The sequence below is a fragment of the Gigantopelta aegis genome, chromosome 5, assembly GCF_016097555.1.
Source record: "Gigantopelta aegis isolate Gae_Host chromosome 5, Gae_host_genome, whole genome shotgun sequence".
In the NCBI taxonomy this organism is placed as follows: Eukaryota; Metazoa; Mollusca; class Gastropoda; order Neomphalida; family Peltospiridae; genus Gigantopelta; species Gigantopelta aegis.
This window is the reverse complement of record NC_054703.1, coordinates 21468387-21489804: the sequence shown is the minus strand read 5'-3', so window position 1 is coordinate 21489804 and position 21418 is coordinate 21468387. Positions and strand designations below refer to the sequence as shown.

At 37.5% G+C, this 21418-nt stretch overlaps 1 protein-coding gene across 1 annotated transcript in view; it reads left to right on the top strand.

Moving 5' to 3' along the window:
* Nucleotides 1-265: 265 nt before the first annotated feature.
* Nucleotides 266-21418, top strand: part of LOC121372885 — a 30039-nt gene continuing 8886 nt past the window's right edge. The window contains exons 1-3 of the mRNA XM_041499326.1: nucleotides 266-439; nucleotides 2174-2257; nucleotides 11318-11659. Coding sequence (XP_041355260.1) covers nucleotides 2188-2257; nucleotides 11318-11659 — 412 coding nt within the window. The 5' untranslated portion in view covers nucleotides 266-439; nucleotides 2174-2187. The remainder of the gene's footprint in view (nucleotides 440-2173; nucleotides 2258-11317; nucleotides 11660-21418) is intronic.

Sequence of the window (21418 nt, the reverse complement as noted above, 5' to 3'; positions counted from 1 at the left end):
GTGACTTTAGTCGAAAAGATGAGACTTGAGTCTAGTCAGCAGGTGGCCTAAAGTTAAGTAAAAAAACACACCCACAGACACAACTTAAGTCTAAGTAGGTTGATGAATATTACTAAAAAAAAAATGTATGCAACTTATGTCAAAATCGTAAAAACTTAAATGTTTTTAGCTGACTTTAGTCTTTTTTTGTGACTTAAGTTACTTGTTAAATTTAGGTCCAGAAACACTTCAATTGTATGGAAATGAATAACCTAAACAATAAAAGGTGAATCATATCTGATTTCAATGATCTGAAAAAAAATAATAATAATAAAAAAGAATTAAAAAAAAAATCACTAGGGACTGTCAGAATGTAGGCCTATATGATGGCCAAAAACGTTAAGTATGACGTCATTATGACGTCATCGTGGTCGGCGGAAGGAGACTATGGAATGATAAGGTGAGATTTTTACATGCCAAATTTAATTTAATTATAATTAGAAGAAGCAGTCAATTTGACCAGCCACACTTTATTTTGACCATGCCCGGTGCTGCATAGGTATATATAATACAACTCAACTCGTTCAACAGTACATATGAACAGTTATAATGTAATCATAATTATACAAATCCAAATGATGAAATGTGGCCTACGCCAGTTCCAGATTATTTCACACAAAAATGAGCGCGTATGAACTAACTAATAATAATAATCAGAGGCGGATCTAGGGTGGGGGAACAGGGGCCTGCCCCAACCCCCCCCCCCCCCAATTTTGCGAGTTATAATTTTATTTTATAGGCCTAGGCCTATTAATTTAAAAATGTTTACGATCCCCCTCCAAACCTCCCCCAAAGTTCCCTTGGCATTCCGCCTCGTGTCATTGGGCCGCCACCCAATCCCACCTCCACCCCCAAATGTATTTTCTGGATCGGCCACTAATAATAATAATAATAATAATAATAATATAATGCTTCGTAATTACCATAATCAACCATATAAATGAACGGATAGTCCATCCCACAGGGAACGCCTTTTTTCATATTATGAAATTTAGGCTCACTACAAGTTATTTATTTCTGAGCCAATTGATTTGTAAATTGCACACAAACATAGTATTTTTATGTTATTTCCAAAACATTTTTACTTTTCGTCTTACATCAAACCAAACTGAAAAAACCACACATTTTCATAGAATAATGTGACGGACTATAGATGTACATTTGACAATATACGTTGTAGAAGTATCACGAGGAGTCTGTGGTGTTTTGTACCCTCTGTGTGCTATTGTTATCAAGATTAACCTCGAATGCAAGTGCAAGCACAAGCCAAGGTTAATCTGGCGAAGGCATTAGCCTAACCGGCCTCGGTGGCGTCGTGGTTTGGCCATCGGTCTATAGGTTGGTAGGTACTGGGTTCGGATCCCAGTCCAGGCATGGGATTTTTAATCCAGATACCGACTCCAAACCCTGAGTGAGTGCTCCGCAAGGCTCAATGGGTAGGTATAAACCACTTGTACCGACCAGTGATCCATAACTGGTTCAACAAAGGCCATGGTGTGTGCTATCCTGCCAGTGGGAAGCGCAAATAAAAGATCCCTTGCTGCTAATCGGAAAGAGTAGCCCATGTAGTGGCGACAGCGGGTTTCCTCTCAAAATCTGTGTGGTTCTTAACCATGTGTCTGACGATATATACCGTAAAATAAAAGTTCTTGGGCTACTCCTTTCGACTAGCAGCAAAGGATATTTTATATGCACTATCCCACAGACAGGATAGCATATACCACGGCCTTTGATATACCATGTGGTGCACTGGTGCACTGGCTGGAGCGAGAAATAGACCAATGGGCGCACCGACGTGCATCGATCCCAGACCGACTGCGCATCAAGTGAGCGCTTTACCACTGGGCTACGTCCCGCCCCAAATTCTGTCTGGAACCTTTATATTACAAAGTATTTAATTCCTTGATAGGTATGACGTTCTCGTTTTATTAATGATGACGATAATAATGATGATGATGATGATGATGATGATGTTGATGACGATTATGATGATGATGATATATTATTTTTTATTATTATTATTGTTGTTGTTATTATTATTAATAATTTAATAATTTAAAAACATATCCAGTGATAATTTTTGCTATATTTCATACAACAATGACGATGATGATTATTATTATTTGCATTTCAGCATTATTGACAGCTATGGCTTTCTCAAAGTTCTTCGTCATCTTTACGATGGTGATAATCCTAATGGCTGACCAGTCTGAAGCAGGTAACATCATTTTGTTCATTATAATTATGTTATTTTATGCTTTAATATCAGGGTTTCTGCTAGAGGGTAAAACCGTAAAACGGGTATGGCGCCATACCCAAATTTGTTTTGCACATGTTTTTTAAAGTTAACCTTTTGACAAAATTAGTAACTCTTATCATTACTATATTATTTTCTTAACCCTAACCCTAAACTTAAGCCATGTTCTTTCTGGGAGAGCCCCCCCCCCCCCATACCCCACCCCCTGCATACCCCCTGTTGACTGTGATTGAATTCATTTTCATAGTGCCATACTCAAAACCGTTTCTGGCAGAAACACTGAATAGGGTTGGAACAATGTGCAAAGTATTATTTCTGGCTTCTTGGAAGTTTTTTGAATTCCTAGAAATTTATTCAAGCCCAAAACAACGTGTAGTGGATCCGACATAGGGGTGACTATTGTGGTCAGTTTTACTATTGCGGTAGCATTGTGATATTAAAGTACTATTGTGATAGTATTGCAATAGTATTGTGAATTCTTAAATCGCTTGATAACAGTAATATGAATAGATATTTCGCAAATCTATTTACCTCAGTGTTCCTATATGCATGCATGTATTTGTGTACGTGCGTGCGTGTATGTGTGTTTGTGTGCGTCCCTGGGTGCGTGCGTGCGTATGTATTTATGTTTGTGTTTGTATGTATGTGACGTGTGTGTTTGTACTTAATTATTTGTAATGTCACTAGTTATCAATAGTTGAATTAACTATTGATGCACTGATTATCGCAGCATATCGATAGTTCGATGTATTGCTACACCACTAATCAACCAACACGCAGAATAAAAGACAAATATGGCATTTACGTGTTAAAAGCAGTCTTCTGTGTTAATATCATTCTAATAGGGCTACTGAACATGTTCAAGGTGGATGACAGTGTCACATTTTAATATTAAGGTCACTTCGAAGGTCACAGAAGTTAATAAGGTCGTTTTACATACATAGCGAAAAAAATAAAAAAATGCACAATGTTAAAAACTATTTTCTTGATTATTTTTTTCACTTGGAAACAAATACAATGGTTGTTAAATACTTCAAGCATAAAATTAATGCCCCAAGGAACATTAGTTTTAATTTCTGACAACACAAATGCTGCAAGATTGATGATGTTTGTATTTTTCCATTTATCTATTTTCCATTAATCACATTGGATAACCTGTACCATCTCAACACATGGGGTTACCTTTCATATTTATTACCCAACTACATATTTTCCATATATTACATTAGTGACGGTTAACTCCTCCCCCTCCCCTGTATATACCCACTTGAAGTTATATAGGGCGCCCGAGTACTCACTCTGATGATTGGTTTGCTTGTAATGTATATGTAAAGCCCCGGTCACACTGTCAAGGATCGTCTGGCCGGATCCACGACGGATGAAAACCTCACGGATGACCCCGAATAATGGTCTATCCGCGGTCCCCTACGGATGCACCACCTACGATTGATCAGGGATTTAATACGGACAGCTACGGACCACAACGTATTGTCACAAATGAGGCCTGATCGTATCCGTGGCTAACCCGGTGTTCTGATCCTTGACAGTGTGTCCGGGGCTTAACGTGTCATTTATTTGGTTTTCAAAGTTGCTGAGCACAATTCAATGCTGGAAAATCATTTTTAAAAATTCAACATGGCTGAAATCCAAGATGGGGGCCATAAAATTCAATATGGCAGACAGTTAATCATATTTGAAAGGACATATTGCTTGTAATATATTGTTTTCTTATCATTTCATGGTCCTAAATACTCCGTAACCCCTGATGGTCCTAAATACTCCGTAATCCATGTTGGTTGCCCAATTGTCTTCGGCAATGAACTAAGAGATTCATGAACTACTTCACGTACAAACAGAATCATTCATTTGAATTATTGTTACACCAGTAGAGCAAATCTTTAGCAACAAAACAAAAACACACACGTCAATTTTTTTTTTTTTAGGCCTTATAATGCATTTATTTGGTCCAACAAGTTGTTTTTCGGGCCGGCAGAATGTCCGACAGGAATCTCAGCCAATTTCAGACCCTGACTACGCTTGTTTAATACTACATACACTTACTATTTACAGTAATTACGACAACAATGCACTTGGATGTTTTTCGCAACTTTGTTACTGGGAAATGACCAATAGGTTTCTTTTTCTGAATAAACATTTCTTTCCTTCTTTCTGAATAAAATATCAAACGTTGACAATACGACCTCACTAACGTTTCACTGTTAACCCGCACCTGGACTCGGGAAGGAAGGAAATGTTTTATTTAACGACGCACTCAACACATTTTATTTACGGTTATATGGCGTCAGACATATAGTTAAGGACCACACAGATATATAGAGAGGAAACCCGCTGTCGCCACATCATGAGTTACTCTTTTCCATTAGCAGCAAGGGATCTTTTATATGCACCGTACCACGGTCTTTGTTACACCAGTCGTGGAGCATTGGCTGGAACGAGAAATAGCCCAATAGGGCCACCGACGGGCATCGAACCTAAACCGACCGCGCATCAAGCGAGCGCTTTACCACTGGGCTACGTCCCGCCCCGCACCTGGGCCCGGTAACACAAAGCACTCGTAACACTTACGTCAGACGTACGCCTCACATTATGTATAGTGTACGTCTGACGTAAGTATTACGAGTGCGTTATGTTGCGGGGACCTGGACTCGTTCTTCATACGAGTTTTCAGCCAGTTTACATGGTATTAATATCAGATCATCATCTTATTGATTAAATTGAGCAAAACATGTATTGTTACAAATATGTAAATATTCGTCAATAAATGGAACAGTCGTAAAATTGAAAATTGCTTTTTTTTTTACTTCCGGGTTTTCCCCGTTTACGATTCTCGCTAAATTCTGCAATTTTAATTGAGTAGGTCTCGTTATTGACATAAATTATGGAACAAATCTTGTATTTGTGTGTATATTTTATATCTAGTTAATTTTTGTTATCTGTCATCTAATTTAAGAAAACGTTTTGCGCATGCGTATTATAGACAATAGAGTTGACGCCAGCATTACAAATTCTGCTCGGATGTACTTTTTAAATAAAAACAAAAACAAAACAACAATGAAAAATATTTTTGTGGATGTCATCCACCCTTATCTTGATCAGTAAGCATTCAAATGCCATAAAAAAAAAAAAGAAGATATATAACAATTCTAATCCTGACACGTTTCGTAAAAGAGCCTAATAATTTTGTTATCCATATTATTAAAAATAATAATAATAATAATAATAATAATAATAATGTGACGGTACATGCTCTTAATTTTGTTTTCGCCTGTGGCGATATTAATTGCGCGATGGTCATCGAGCTTTTCTAATACACACCCAGCCCAAATGCGGAGGCCAAGTGGCTAGTAGTTACGTAATATCTCCGGTAGAGCTGTTTATGGCCAGGGGATTGCTCGCGGAATGGCGACAGCCAGTCTGACGATCAGAGAAAAATATGCCGGCGTGGTGGTTGTGGAAAATCCACATGATACGTGAGGTACCGCTTTGTACCCCCAGGCGATATTCGCTGTCTCTGAGAGTTTTGAATAAATAGCTAGGGTTTAGAGATATCTGGGAGAACTAGGAAGGCTCCAGAGGATATATTTTAATACTATATTATACCAATATTATTTAGACGGTGCTGCCGGTCATCTGACGCAGTATTCTGTAGGCTCACCGTTTTGATATATATATATATATATATATATATATATATATATATATATATATATATATATATATATATATATATATATATATATATATATGTGTGTGTGTGTATATATATATATATATATATATATATATATATATATATATATATATATATATATATGTGTGTGTGTATATATATATATATTATATATATATATATATATATGTGTGTATATATATATATATATATATATATATATATATATATATATATATATATATATATATAAAGCTTAGCCAGTCATCCTAGAGTTCAGACGGGACTTTGGTAAATATATATTTTCTGCTCTGTGTATAACCTTGATGTGACATTAAATATTTTAATACTGTATTATACCAATATTATTTAGACGGTGCTGCCGGTCATCTGACGCAGTATTCTGTAGGCTCACCGTTCTGATATATATATATATATATATATATATATATATATATATATATATATATATATATATATATAGCTTAGCCAGTCATCCTAGAGGACCTAGGTAAACTGTAGGTTATTGTCTTTATTTTGGTAGGTACCAGTATTAATTCTGTGTTACAAGGTTACTGAATGAGTAGTTAGGGTTAATTAGGAGATAACCATATGGAGTTTTTAGATTTGCGGGTGTTATTGTCTATTTGATCCCGCAAATGTCATTTTTGACCGAAGGCGTTAGCCTGAGGTCAAAAATGAAACATTTGCGGGCATCAAATAGACAATAACACCCGCAAATCTAAAAACTCCATATGGTTATGTCCATTGTAAACTGAATCGTTTTTCTACAGAACTAACTGTATATTTGGCATTTCTTGAAAAAAATACCTGGCTACAATCTAACTGTAGACCCTTGAATCATCAACTTCGCCTGTTCCAATTGCTAATGACGTCACTTTCTAATGACGTCATTAGCTTTCCGGGTGTTATTGTCTATTTGATCCCGGAAAAAGAATGTAATTAACCAATCACAATACAGAACACACGACAGTCAGTTTACAATTAAAAATTAACCAGTTAGGAATAGTGTTGTAATTCCTTTATTAATTAAGTTCCCCTGGAAGCGTTTCTCCATTATCACACGTGTGCGTGTTAGCGTTTCTCAATTATCACACGTGTGGGTGTTGTGTCACGGTGAAGTGATTAGCATATTGTGTAAACTAGACACCTAGAGATTAACTAATTAAGTGATCAGTTCTGGGTTGTTATTATTATTGTTATTAATTAACTACTGCGGCAGTACATTTGTCAGCGTAGGTTAATACAGATTCCAAAGTGTATTGTGTTTTTGTTGTGTTTTCTAGTGAACTAAACGTGCTATAATAATATATACCTTATATAAGATCTTATCTCTGATCATACCTAGACGAGCCATACTAGGGTTTAACCGCCCGTTACAGAGAGATCTAATAGATATACAGTTAGGAGAGATATTTTGATAACCGTGTTTCATTCAGTTACGGGTATTATAGGATCCCCTTGACAAATAATAATAAATTTAAAACATTTAATTGATTTGTTTTGATTTTTTATATATATATATATATATATATATATATATATATATATATATTATATTTTTTTTTTTTTTTTTTTTTTTTTTAATGAAGTTACAATGAACGTTACTTTATTAATAAAATATGAAATGTAATTACAATATTTTACATGTACAGAGCTAAGACTGAGGAAGCCAAGTCATGTTATGACGTCGTCGCTTGCCCGAAGTACGTCATTACACTTGTTAGGACACCCGTGCTGCTTCGTATTGTTCTTATTAACACGGTTGTGGTCAATCATTTGAATAATAATAATTATTGTTTAACATTTAGTGAAATATCTTAAATTATCATCAGTTAAAGGCTTCTGTAGGAGGTATCGCTGGCACTATAATTTGCGATATCTTCGCAGGAGATATCGCTTCTTATAATCTTGATTGGTCAAATTATATTCACAAGACAATGTTTTGTTACGTCACTGTGTTTGTTTCAGCGCAAAACCTACCATTAGTGACGTCACGTCACTGCCATTCTGCTAGTTAACAAGTCTACCGCTGACATTCAACCCACATTACTGCCATTGTTTACAACTGTCGCAAATGAAAATAATGATAATTGATGATAAAAAGAATACCCCCCTCGTGTCTTGTGATATCATAATTTATCAAGTCGTGCTGATAAATTATGATATCACAAGACACTGGTATATATATATATATATATATAATCAGTGAAATAAAAGTGTTATCAATCACTCAATAACGATAACACATTTTAGAGTGAAATTTTCACTATTTCACTCTAAAATGTGTTATCGTCTCTGTAAGAAAACCGAACTATTTTGCTGCTGGCATTCTAAAAATAAAAGTAAATTGCCAAAAGTTATATAATAAATAGAAGCGACTCGTGAGATATGATTCCAAACTTCACTCGATGAGATATAAATCATATTTGACAAAAAAAACATGAAATATCTTCCATTCATTATTATATATTCATAAAAAGTAGGGGAACTGTAATAAGAATTTACAATTGCCAAAATTGTAAGGCATATTAGCTGTGTGGAATGGTTATATGATAATAGTGAATTAATTGGGCAAACATTACAACCGGTAGTTCGGTATTACAGTAGGTTTTATGACCACCAAAGATCTTGAAGCACGATTGGGTGTTCAGAAGTGAAATTTGAAAGTTGACGTTTTTTTATCAGTAGTGGGTGATACCGCCATGATGTGTCAGACATTCATTCAGTCAACGAGGCACAGGCATGCTGCGTATGAGTCTCCCAATGTTCAACTCTTCTTGCAGCGCCTGACCAAGTTCCGCTAACGTGGTCGGCGGTCTTTGACGTTGACGCACACATCTCCCTATCATGTCCCAGACGTGTTCAATGGGAGAAAGGTATGGGCTCATTGCTGACCATGGTATTCGATAGATGTTGTGCTGCTTGAGGTGAACAATGGCGATTCGTGCACCAGTAACCTGGTGAAGGTTTGCAACAATATGATTTGCCGTTTGAGCTCGATTTCTTAGAGCCTGGTTACGGATGAATCGATCCTGTACTCCTGTCGTTGCCCTGGGACGACCTGAACGGGGTCGATCGTCAACATTTTGGGTTTGTTGGTACCTGTTCCATAGTATGCTAATCACTGACTTCGAAACATTGAAGGTGTTGGCCACTTCTCGCTAACTTCTGCCCGTTTGTACTGCATTGGGACTATTCTGCCCGTTTGGTACTGCAATAGGACTATTCCACTCTGTACTGTCCTTTGATAGGGTGAATGGCATACTCATTCAAAAGTGCTACTACAGTCCCTGGAATTCGACGTGTACACCACATGAAACAACCAATTCCAAATCGGTGCCATTCACTCTTTCAGAGGACAGTACAGAGTGGAAAGATATTGCCAACAGTCGTGGACATTTCAAATTTTCGACTTCTTTTTAGAGTTTTGTTTTAATTCAAATTTCATTTTTCTAAAAATTTACGTTAATTTCCAGAAATGGTCAATTTATTCATTGTTTAACTTATTGTAAGTTTAATTTGTTGGTAATATTTTACCCAGTTGATTTGTGTGGCTTTCTGATGTTTCTTTCAATAAAAGTTTGACATTTAAAAACTGTTATTTTTCTTTATAATCTATTTAGCCATTACCAAATAGCGGACTATTTTAATAATCAAAAATGTATTAATTGTACAATTTCAAAACTCTTATCATATAAAGATACCTAAACACCATAGCTATGCACCAATATATCCACTTTTATCATAGCTGTTACAGTATGAGGAGACTGAATTTTAAGTGTGTTAATTTTTTGCCATGTCCTTTTTTGTAACGCGAGTAACCGATTTTTACACATTCACAGTATGAAAACTAATCATCATATTTCCTTTTTCTATTTGTTTTATAATATACATTGATTATTTAACTAATAAAATGTAATAGAAAAAATAAGTGTTGAACGTATAATTATTAATCCTAAGCAAATCAAAAGAATTAGTATGGTAAAAATGTAACGCGAGTAACCCTGGAATTGCACATATATATTTAGGCTTATTAGCCAGTAACTGGCAGCAAAAACCAACTTGGTGTTAGTAAGAAGTATGTTGGCATAATTATTCATACACTGGTATTGTTCTATTCAAATAAAATGTTGGTAACTCGCGTTACAATTTTTGATGTATCCGTGTCGTGTTTCATGTCACTATTGTGAAAAAAATTGTGGTTTCATTACCTGTAGTATGTAATAGTGTAGGAAAATATCAAGTGTCGTTTGTTAGAAATAAAAAATAAATGATGGAGAGGAAAAAATAGTTATTTCGGTTACTCGCGTTACATTGTGCTAGGTGGTCTAATTGGTACGCCACCTTCACAAACGATAACATATGCCATTATGTAACTGCAGTGGCAATACCATGTTTGTATTAGGATATCCGACCTACCGTACATATATGCAACGTGAGGTTTGATTCGTGCCAGCATCCAATTTAGGTGTCATTATGGCCTTACAACAATATCGACTTTATTGCATTTATTTGTCAAAATCATCGGCACCTATTCACTGCGATGGCGATATCTTTTGGTCAACGAACCCCAATTTACGTTTCCGATCATGATGGAAGATGTCGCATATAGTTGATCACAAAACACATTCATGCATTAAAATGCGTGCATATTTACAGATTCGGTCTTTGGTCGCTTCGTGGTGGAATTGCAGCCATCTATACATATGGCATATATGACCTGGTCCACGTGCATATATACCTGAATGCACAGGGCTACATTGACCAGATTCATCACACATTTTCCAATATGGAAAATATCAACCGAGTCTATCCAACATCGGTATTTGTCGAGGCTCTACACATCCGTATAACGGCTTTCCTAAGAACAACATTTTAAGTAACTTTTTTGGCCAGTAAATCACCGTACTGAAGTCGCCGCCATCGATACGATATGACGTCAGCACGATTAGCCCAGACCCTTAGCTGGAGCAGTCATGCATTTTAAACACCATCCCTCTGAAGACGTTACGCTCAGCTTCACACGGCACTTGTTGGCTTTTAACACACGACCCGGCCACACCCACATTGACCCAGAGACCTTGCAAATTTGCATACCATCATTACTCCAATGGACTAGAGTAAATTGTAAACAATCTGCAACATTTGGTTTATGACATGGATCAATCTCCAAATGTTACGACAAGTTATAGCGTTTCTTCTTTTGAAGAGTATATATATATATATATATATATATATATATATATATATATATATATATATATATATATATATATATATATATTGTTTTTTTGTGTTTTTTACAGATATGAACGTAAGACTTGAACATTTCAAACACTACGCAATAATAGGTCAGCGTTCTGTCATCACCTGTATTGTGGACGATCCACCTGACCGAGCCTATATTACAATTCTTCGTAATAACCAAGGCCCATACGCTACGTTCTTCGTGCAAGTGCCACGATGCTGTAGAATCATGAAGCCGTTTAAGGAAGGATACATTGCTGATTGTCACCAGTACAACGTGGACCGATATGATTTAATTATCAAGCAAGTGGACTTCAGAGACTGGGGTCCCTGGAAGTGCAGGGTGGTGGACATTGACACGTCTATTGGTGCCGCATACGTTGGTGACGTGATTGTAAAACGTGCGTATGAACAATTTAACAAATACATCAGCAGGACTCCACCTACCCACCCCCGGTCTTTGACCCAAGACGCACCCGGTCTGGGTCTGGGTCTGGGTCTGGCGAGTATGGAGCCAGTCCAAAATGAAACTCATTGATTCGAATGATTCAAAACACACCGCCAGGGTTTCTTTCAGAGAGTAAAGCGGGTATGGCGTTTATTTTTTTAAGTTAACTTTTGACACAATTATGATTTTTTTGTTTTTTGTTTTTTGTTTTTTTGTTACCCTAGCCCTAAGCTTAACTCATTTTCTTTTTGGCGGAGGCCCCACATACCCCTTGTCGACTGCGGTTGCATTCAGCATACACATTGTAAATATTCAATTCCATAGCGCCATACCCCAAAATTTCTTTCAGGCAGAAACCCTGACTGCGTCTGTGCTGGCGTGAACTATAGACTTGGCAACAGATGTGATAAAACATGTGCTATATTTTTACACTGTCAGACTGGCTGCTGCACAATGTTCGAACCTCACTCAGTCGTTTTTCTTCAGGGGCGCTGTATTTACTACGCTTCTCATGTCCCACAGTGTGCGATTTTGGTCATTAGGAATCCCTGTTTACAAATCTCGAGAGCCCACCAGCAACCCAGCGAACCCTACCGCGTGTCTTCAGTAGAACAGAAGATACGTTAATGTTTTTTGCATAAAACCATGTGTGTTGACTGTGTGTTATTTGGAAGAATCAATGTAATTTGTACAAATAATGTTTACGAGCCATGTGGGCTCGTATGCTAGCCAAGCTAGTGAGTCCTATATGATTTTTGCGAACCTCGGGCTCCCAGACTCTCTTGAAAATCGCACACTGTACCATCCTTACCACAAATTATTACCCCAGCAGGCACTCATAACGTGAAAAATAAAAATCATAATTTCTCACTGTGAAATTATCATGCATTCGTTAGAACAATACTATTGGGTCATTTCATCTGCCATCTGCCATGTTAAATTTCCCAACTTCAAATGAAGATTGCCAATAGAACGGGTTCTCGTTAGCACTAACAACATAACCATTGCGAACATACATTATATAAGCATTTATTGTCACTCCGTAATTTAGAGTTGTTTGCTATATGACCGCATCTGGCTGTAGTACCGGTCCGAACAGGTGGTTCATTAGCCGATTCACTCCGGCTGTCTCTTGCGCTATACACCCATTTCCCGATACGTCAATGCACAACGTTACAAAATAGCATGGGTAAAATACAGCCAGAAGGCTTACCATTAAACATACATAGGGCCTATTGTTTTAATTCTTCACCATTTCCTAGAAGTGAATATGTGAACCATAACGTGTCACAATTAGGAACTATAGTAGATGAATGAACTCTCACCCGGACCTTAAAGTCTTTGACATTAATTTCCGAGGTGCATAACTTTTCTGTCTTGCATAGAATTAATTTTGATGTACTAACACAAAAATGGCCAGAAAGACCTTGGATTCGCTAAACTTGATAACTTGTGCTAGCCATTGTAATTGATATACAGGTATAATATAAATAGGTGTAGTTGTGGAAATATGTTATGCTGCCTAATAACCAGGGACAGTGTCAGTAAATATGCAGACCACTTATCGGAATACGTATCGTATCGTGATCTACCAGTGGCTAGAAGCCTCCTTAGTATGTGACGTAATTAATCTGACGTCACGATGAGTGTGTTAAAGGGATATACCCTACTTTTTAAACACTAAGGCATATTTTTAGTTTTTTACTGTTAGAGCCGTTTTTGAAAACTGATGTCAGACATTATTTAGATTTTATTGTTTAGATTATCCGTGCATTCGAAATGTTTTTGGTCATCCTGGTGTTTTTATTATCACAAAATGCATTTCTCATTTGCATTTTAAAAGGCACGTGCGTCCGAGAATTAACAGTTATGGAGTCGAGTTTTAGTCGATTTTAGAGGGTATTTCACCATTACAAAATCACAGACTCATGTTTCACTTAATTCTAACTTTATCCAAATGGGTTACAGGTTTGTAGATTAACTAAACTTAGTGTTAATTTTCACAGGTTGAAACTAGGGCCTGTCCCTTTAACCTTAACGCATGTCATGACGTTGTTAGATTATGTCATATCGACACACCCCTCTTGAAGAATATTCCATAAACAAGCAAGATGGTAGACGGCAAAAAACTGCATGCAGGTGGGGGATCTAACGGCAATGAAACCTTTCAAAGGTTGGAGTGTAATTTATTGTAGTTGTTAACAATTTGGTTAGGACTTTAGTTTCGTTCAATATAGTTTCAGTGGTACAATTTTGTTGTATATGCGACCTTCATGATGGGATATTGGAAGATTTGATTTACTATTCTATTTTAAAAGTGTGTATTTTCGGAAACGCGCACTAGTGTGTATTTCGACACTGGGGTACATCCCGCCACCACTACCTTATATGGGTCTGGGCCTGGGTCTAGGTCTGGAGAGTATGGCAAATACGCCATATCCGGTGTATTTTTATATCTGGGTCTGTAGCTGTAACGTGTTAATCAATATTTAATGACTTGATATGTTTACATAAAATTGCTTATTTAATGACACACTCAACACATTTTATTTACGGTTATATGGCGTCAGACATATGGTTGTGGACCACACAGATATTGAGAGAGGAAACCCGCTGTCGCCACTTCATGATTACTCTTTTCGATTAGCAGCAAATATTTTTTTTATATGCACCATCCCACAAACAGGATAGTACATACCACGGCCTTTGTTACACCAGTTGGAACTACTTCTATAAACGCCGACCGACAATAAGTATGAGAAATCCACATTGATTGGTAAATACCTTTCCTGTTGTTTATTAGAAAACATTGAAGTATAAGGTTCGAATAGTGTGTAGCTGCCAGTCTGGCGCTGTGAAAACATAGCGCATGGTCTATGTCGTCGGTTGCTAGACCTGTAGTTCGCGCCGGCACAGATGTGGTCTGTTTTGTCACATTTGATTCAGTGCGTTTTATTATCGACTGGCACCATAGACGCCAGACCCAGATCCGGGAGGGGGGTGCCATGCCCCCCCATCCCGGAAATTTTTTACCTTTTCGCATATTAATAACATTAAAAAGGTTGTTATGTCATATCCCACTACACAGGTGCCCCCCCCCCCACCCACCCCCCCTACAAAATCCTGCCTACGCCACTGGTGTTTTGGGCCTTAGTTAGGCACACTATTTTTCATCCTATATTTAGTAGGACCCCGTACGTGTTTGAAACAAAACAATCGCTCACACATTGACAAACGTGGCCGGACTGGTTGTACAACTCGTGCTGATAAATTATGATATCACAAGACACTCGGGTGTATCCTCTATTTATTACCCACGTGGTCAACATCTGGATATGTCCTACATATTTCGTACACACCAACAGGCCCCCGTTTTACTAAATGATCTTAGAGCTAAGATCACCTTAATTGCATAAGGTAGCTTTGCACTTAACAACATCTTAGCTCTAAGATTGTTTTGTAAATTGACATTAATTTCCGAGGTGCATAACTTTTCTGTCTTGCATAGAATTAATTTTGATGTACTAACACAAAAATGGCCAGAAAGACCTTGGATTCGCTAAACTTGATAACTTGTGCTAGCCATTGTAATTGATATACAGGTATAATATAAATAGGTGTAGTTGTGGAAATATGTTATGCTGCCTAATAACCAGGGACAGTGTCAGTAAATATGCAGACCACTTATCGGAATACGTATCGTACCGTGATCTACCAGTGGCTAGAAGCCTCCTTAGTATGTGACGTAATTAATCTGACGTCACGATGAGTGTGTTAAAGGGATATACCCTACTTTTTAAACACTAAGGCATATTTTTAGTTTTTTACTGTTAGAGCCGTTTTTGAAAACTGATGTCAGACATTATTTAGATTTTATTGTTTAGATTATCCGTGCATTCGAAATGTTTTTGGTCATCCTGGTGTTTTTATTATCACAAAATGCATTTCTCATTTGCATTTTAAAAGGCACGTGCGTCCGAGAATTAACAGTTATGGAGTCGAGTTTTAGTCGATTTTAGAGGGTATTTCACCATTACAAAATCACAGACTCATGTTTCACTTAATTCTAACTTTATCCAAATGGGTTACAGGTTTGTAGATTAACTAAACTTAGTGTTAATTTTCACAGGTTGAAACTAGGGCCTGTCCCTTTAACCTTAACGCATGTCATGACGTTGTTAGATTATGTCATATCGACACACCCCTCTTGAAGAATATTCCATAAACAAGCAAGATGGTAGACGGCAAAAAACTGCATGCAGGTGGGGGATCTAACGGCAATGAAACCTTTCAAAGGTTGGAGTGTAATTTATTGTAGTTGTTAACAATTTGGTTAGGACTTTAGTTTCGTTCAATATAGTTTCAGTGGTACAATTTTGTTGTATATGCGACCTTCATGATGGGATATTGGAAGATTTGATTTACTATTCTATTTTAAAAGTGTGTATTTTCGGAAACGCGCACTAGTGTGTATTTCGACACTGGGGTACATCCCGCCACCACTACCTTATATGGGTCTGGGCCTGGGTCTAGGTCTGGAGAGTATGGCAAATACGCCATATCCGGTGTATTTTTATATCTGGGTCTGTAGCTGTAACGTGTTAATCAATATTTAATGACTTGATATGTTTACATAAAATTGCTTATTTAATGACACACTCAACACATTTTATTTACGGTTATATGGCGTCAGACATATGGTTGTGGACCACACAGATATTGAGAGAGGAAACCCGCTGTCGCCACTTCATGATTACTCTTTTCGATTAGCAGCAAATATTTTTTTTATATGCACCATCCCACAAACAGGATAGTACATACCACGGCCTTTGTTACACCAGTTGGAACTACTTCTATAAACGCCGACCGACAATAAGTATGAGAAATCCACATTGATTGGTAAATACCTTTCCTGTTGTTTATTAGAAAACATTGAAGTATAAGGTTCGAATAGTGTGTAGCTGCCAGTCTGGCGCTGTGAAAACATAGCGCATGGTCTATGTCGTCGGTTGCTAGACCTGTAGTTCGCGCCGGCACAGATGTGGTCTGTTTTGTCACATTTGATTCAGTGCGTTTTATTATCGACTGGCACCATAGACGCCAGACCCAGATCCGGGAGGGGGGTGCCATGCCCCCCCATCCCGGAATTTTTTTACCTTTTCGCATATTAATAACATTAAAAAGGTTGTTATGTCATATCCCACTACACAGGTGCCCCCCCCCCCACCCACCCCCCCTACAAAATCCTGCCTACGCCACTGGTGTTTTGGGCCTTAGTTAGGCACACTATTTTTCATCCTATATTTAGTAGGACCCCGTACGTGTTTGAAACAAAACAATCGCTCACACATTGACAAACGTGGCCGGACTGGTTGTACAACTCGTGCTGATAAATTATGATATCACAAGACACTCGGGTGTATCCTCTATTTATTACCCACGTGGTCAACATCTGGATATGTCCTACATATTTCGTACACACCAACAGGCCCCCGTTTTACTAAATGATCTTAGAGCTAAGATCACCTTAATTGCATAAGGTAGCTTTGCACTTAACAACATCTTAGCTCTAAGATTGTTTTGTAAATTGACATTAATTTCCGAGGTGCATAACTTTTCTGTCTTGCATAGAATTAATTTTGATGTACTAACACAAAAATGGCCAGAAAGACCTTGGATTCGCTAAACTTGATAACTTGTGCTAGCCATTGTAATTGATATACAGGTATAATATAAATAGGTGTAGTTGTGGAAATATGTTATGCTGCCTAATAACCAGGGACAGTGTCAGTAAATATGCAGACCACTTATCGGAATACGTATCGTACCGTGATCTACCAGTGGCTAGAAGCCTCCTTAGTATGTGACGTAATTAATCTGACGTCACGATGAGTGTGTTAAAGGGATATACCCTACTTTTTAAACACTAAGGCATATTTTTAGTTTTTTACTGTTAGAGCCGTTTTTGAAAACTGATGTCAGACATTATTTAGATTTTATTGTTTAGATTATCCGTGCATTCGAAATGTTTTTGGTCATCCTGGTGTTTTTATTATCACAAAATGCATTTCTCATTTGCATTTTAAAAGGCACGTGCGTCCGAGAATTAACAGTTATGGAGTCGAGTTTTAGTCGATTTTAGAGGGTATTTCACCATTACAAAATCACAGACTCATGTTTCACTTAATTCTAACTTTATCCAAATGGGTTACAGGTTTGTAGATTAACTAAACTTAGTGTTAATTTTCACAGGTTGAAACTAGGGCCTGTCCCTTTAACCTTAACGCATGTCATGACGTTGTTAGATTATGTCATATCGACACACCCCTCTTGAAGAATATTCCATAAACAAGCAAGATGGTAGACGGCAAAAAACTGCATGCAGGTGGGGGATCTAACGGCAATGAAACCTTTCAAAGGTTGGAGTGTAATTTATTGTAGTTGTTAACAATTGGTTAGGACTTTAGTTTCGTTCAATATAGTTTCAGTGGTACAATTTTGTTGTATATGCGACCTTCATGATGGGATATTGGAAGATTTGATTTACTATTCTATTTTAAAAGTGTGTATTTTCGGAAACGCGCACTAGTGTGTATTTCGACACTGGGGTACATCCCGCCACCACTACCTTATATGGGTCTGGGCCTGGGTCTAGGTCTGGAGAGTATGGCAAATACGCCATATCCGGTGTATTTTTATATCTGGGTCTGTAGCTGTAACGTGTTAATCAATATTTAATGACTTGATATGTTTACATAAAATTGCTTATTTAATGACACACTCAACACATTTTATTTACGGTTATATGGCGTCAGACATATGGTTGTGGACCACACAGATATTGAGAGAGGAAACCCGCTGTCGCCACTTCATGATTACTCTTTTCGATTAGCAGCAAATATTTTTTTTATATGCACCATCCCACAAACAGGATAGTACATACCACGGCCTTTGTTACACCAGTTGGAACTACTTCTATAAACGCCGACCGACAATAAGTATGAGAAATCCACATTGATTGGTAAATACCTTTCCTGTTGTTTATTAGAAAACATTGAAGTATAAGGTTCGAATAGTGTGTAGCTGCCAGTCTGGCGCTGTGAAAACATAGCGCATGGTCTATGTCGTCGGTTGCTAGACCTGTAGTTCGCGCCGGCACAGATGTGGTCTGTTTTGTCACATTTGATTCAGTGCGTTTTATTATCGACTGGCACCATAGACGCCAGACCCAGATCCGGGAGGGGGGTGCCATGCCCCCCCATCCCGGAATTTTTTTACCTTTTCGCATATTAATAACATTAAAAAGGTTGTTATGTCATATCCCACTACACAGGTGCCCCCCCCCCCCCCCCCCACCCACCCCCCCTACAAAATCCTGCCTACGCCACTGGTGTTTTGGGCCTTAGTTAGGCACACTATTTTTCATCCTATATTTAGTAGGACCCCGTACGTGTTTGAAACAAAACAATCGCTCACACATTGACAAACGTGGCCGGACTGGTTGTACAACTCGTGCTGATAAATTATGATATCACAAGACACTCGGGTGTATCCTCTATTTATTACCCACGTGGTCAACATCTGGATATGTCCTACATATTTCGTACACACCAACAGGCCCCCGTTTTACTAAATGATCTTAGAGCTAAGATCACCTTAATTGCATAAGGTAGCTTTGCACTTAACAACATCTTAGCTCTAAGATTATTTTGTAAAACGGTGCCCTGGTGCGTATTAAAGGAGACCGGACACTAAACCATATATACGGCGTAATGCATTGTTTGCCGTCATAAACCACAACACGCAACTACCGCGCTCCCCTTATTGACTATAAGTTAAGCGTGCCAGTCTTGGTTGGGGTTTTTTTCGCCGATCTCCGATGTTTTCCGGAAACTGTCGACAATATATGAGCTAGACCCGTGACGTCATCGATGAGAGGAAAACTGAAGAAACTACCAAGCAGCATGGACGAACTTAGCGATTCGAGTGACGAAGAATTGTATCCAGCTTGTGCTAATGGCATCAAACCGTATCAGTTTGAACCACTTATCAGAGACTTTGTCCCTAATCCTGGACGAAAATTCGGATGAATCAACTGCCGACGAAGACGAGGAAGCCACACGGTCATAGACTAGCATACAAGCATTTTTTTAAACATAATTTGTTTATGACATTTTTAATGTAAACTGAAGCAAATGGACCTAATTAGAAGAAAAGCACACAAAATGTAATAATATTTCATCATAAATCTTGTTCAGCATAGATGTAAATATGACAAGTCAGTGGATATTCCAGAGGCCGATTTCGCAAATTTGCAAAAAGCGTCCCCTCCTCACCAAAGCAAGATATAATAATTTAACAAAAAACTTTGTTCTCTTAACTAGTTACCCTCCAAGTTTTATTGTGTTTCGTTAAACCGTGTATTTTTAATTATTAAGAAAATGTGTTACCAGTCTGCCGAAACTGTCCACAGCCGGGTACAGAAACACAGAAATGTTAGACTATATTATACTGTTGCCACACACTGACAATCACGTTACAACTAATATGTCTTATCGACAATATTATTATGTAGTCTTTGCATTTATTAATATAAAATACAACATGCCCGTAGGAACTGGGGAGGGGCGGGCCTAGGGGCTTGTTCTCCATCACACACTCTAGGATGAAAATGTATGTTTTAAATTTTCACTACTTTGCATAAATAAAGATGATATAAAGATAAAAAATCTAGTTTGTATCCCTCACTAGAGACTGTATAAACACACACACTCCACACACACACACACACTTCAAATATCCTTCCTACAGGCCTATACAAATGTAGATAATATGCATAGGGTGAAGTTAGTAACCAGTTCCTTTTATCTTTAGGATTTTGTAATCATGATTTCAAACCAACTGTTTCAGGTAGTTTGCTCCACATACTGACATAAAACACATTTGTTATATATTGGAATAAAATAAAAATAATTACAATATATCCAGTGTTATTTTCTTTAATCATTCATGGAGGAAGAAGGAAGTCCTGATGAAAATATATTACAGGTAAAACAAAATAATATATGATGCTTATTCCATGTGATAACTATTGTTAATTTTGCTTTAAATTGCTCGATGCCAAAAGTGATTAATTATATTATTTTATGGTAACAGTCGAAAATTAGACGACCAATTGTTTCAACCTCTGCCAAAGGTACCGTATTTTCTGCCAGAAAATAATTTGAGGGCCCGTAAGAACTGGGGGTGGGTGGGTGGAGGGGTGCCCTCCACTTGTGAGCTTTTCTTTATCACATTAATTTTGCCATTGTAACCAAAATCTGATGTAGAGTTTATACCCGGTCCGTCAGTGCCCCCCCCCCCCCCCCCCCCAAGTCGTTCCCACGGGCCTGTAAAAACTAAATATATTCAAAGGAGTATATTGGGTGGTTATAGGTTTGAAATGGGTTTTTTTTATTGAACATGTTATTTCATGCACTTTTATAAATTTTAAACAGCAATTATGTTACTATAATCTATCGAAAAAATAAAACATTATATATATATATATATATATATATATATATATATATATATATATATACATTAGTTTCTGAGATTGTTTAGTACATACATGTAAGTTTACCCTTCGCACCCTCTGGCAGAAACCCAGGGTAGGTATTAAAATAATTATTTGGTGTAGAGTATTTTTAATATGACACAGAAAGCATTG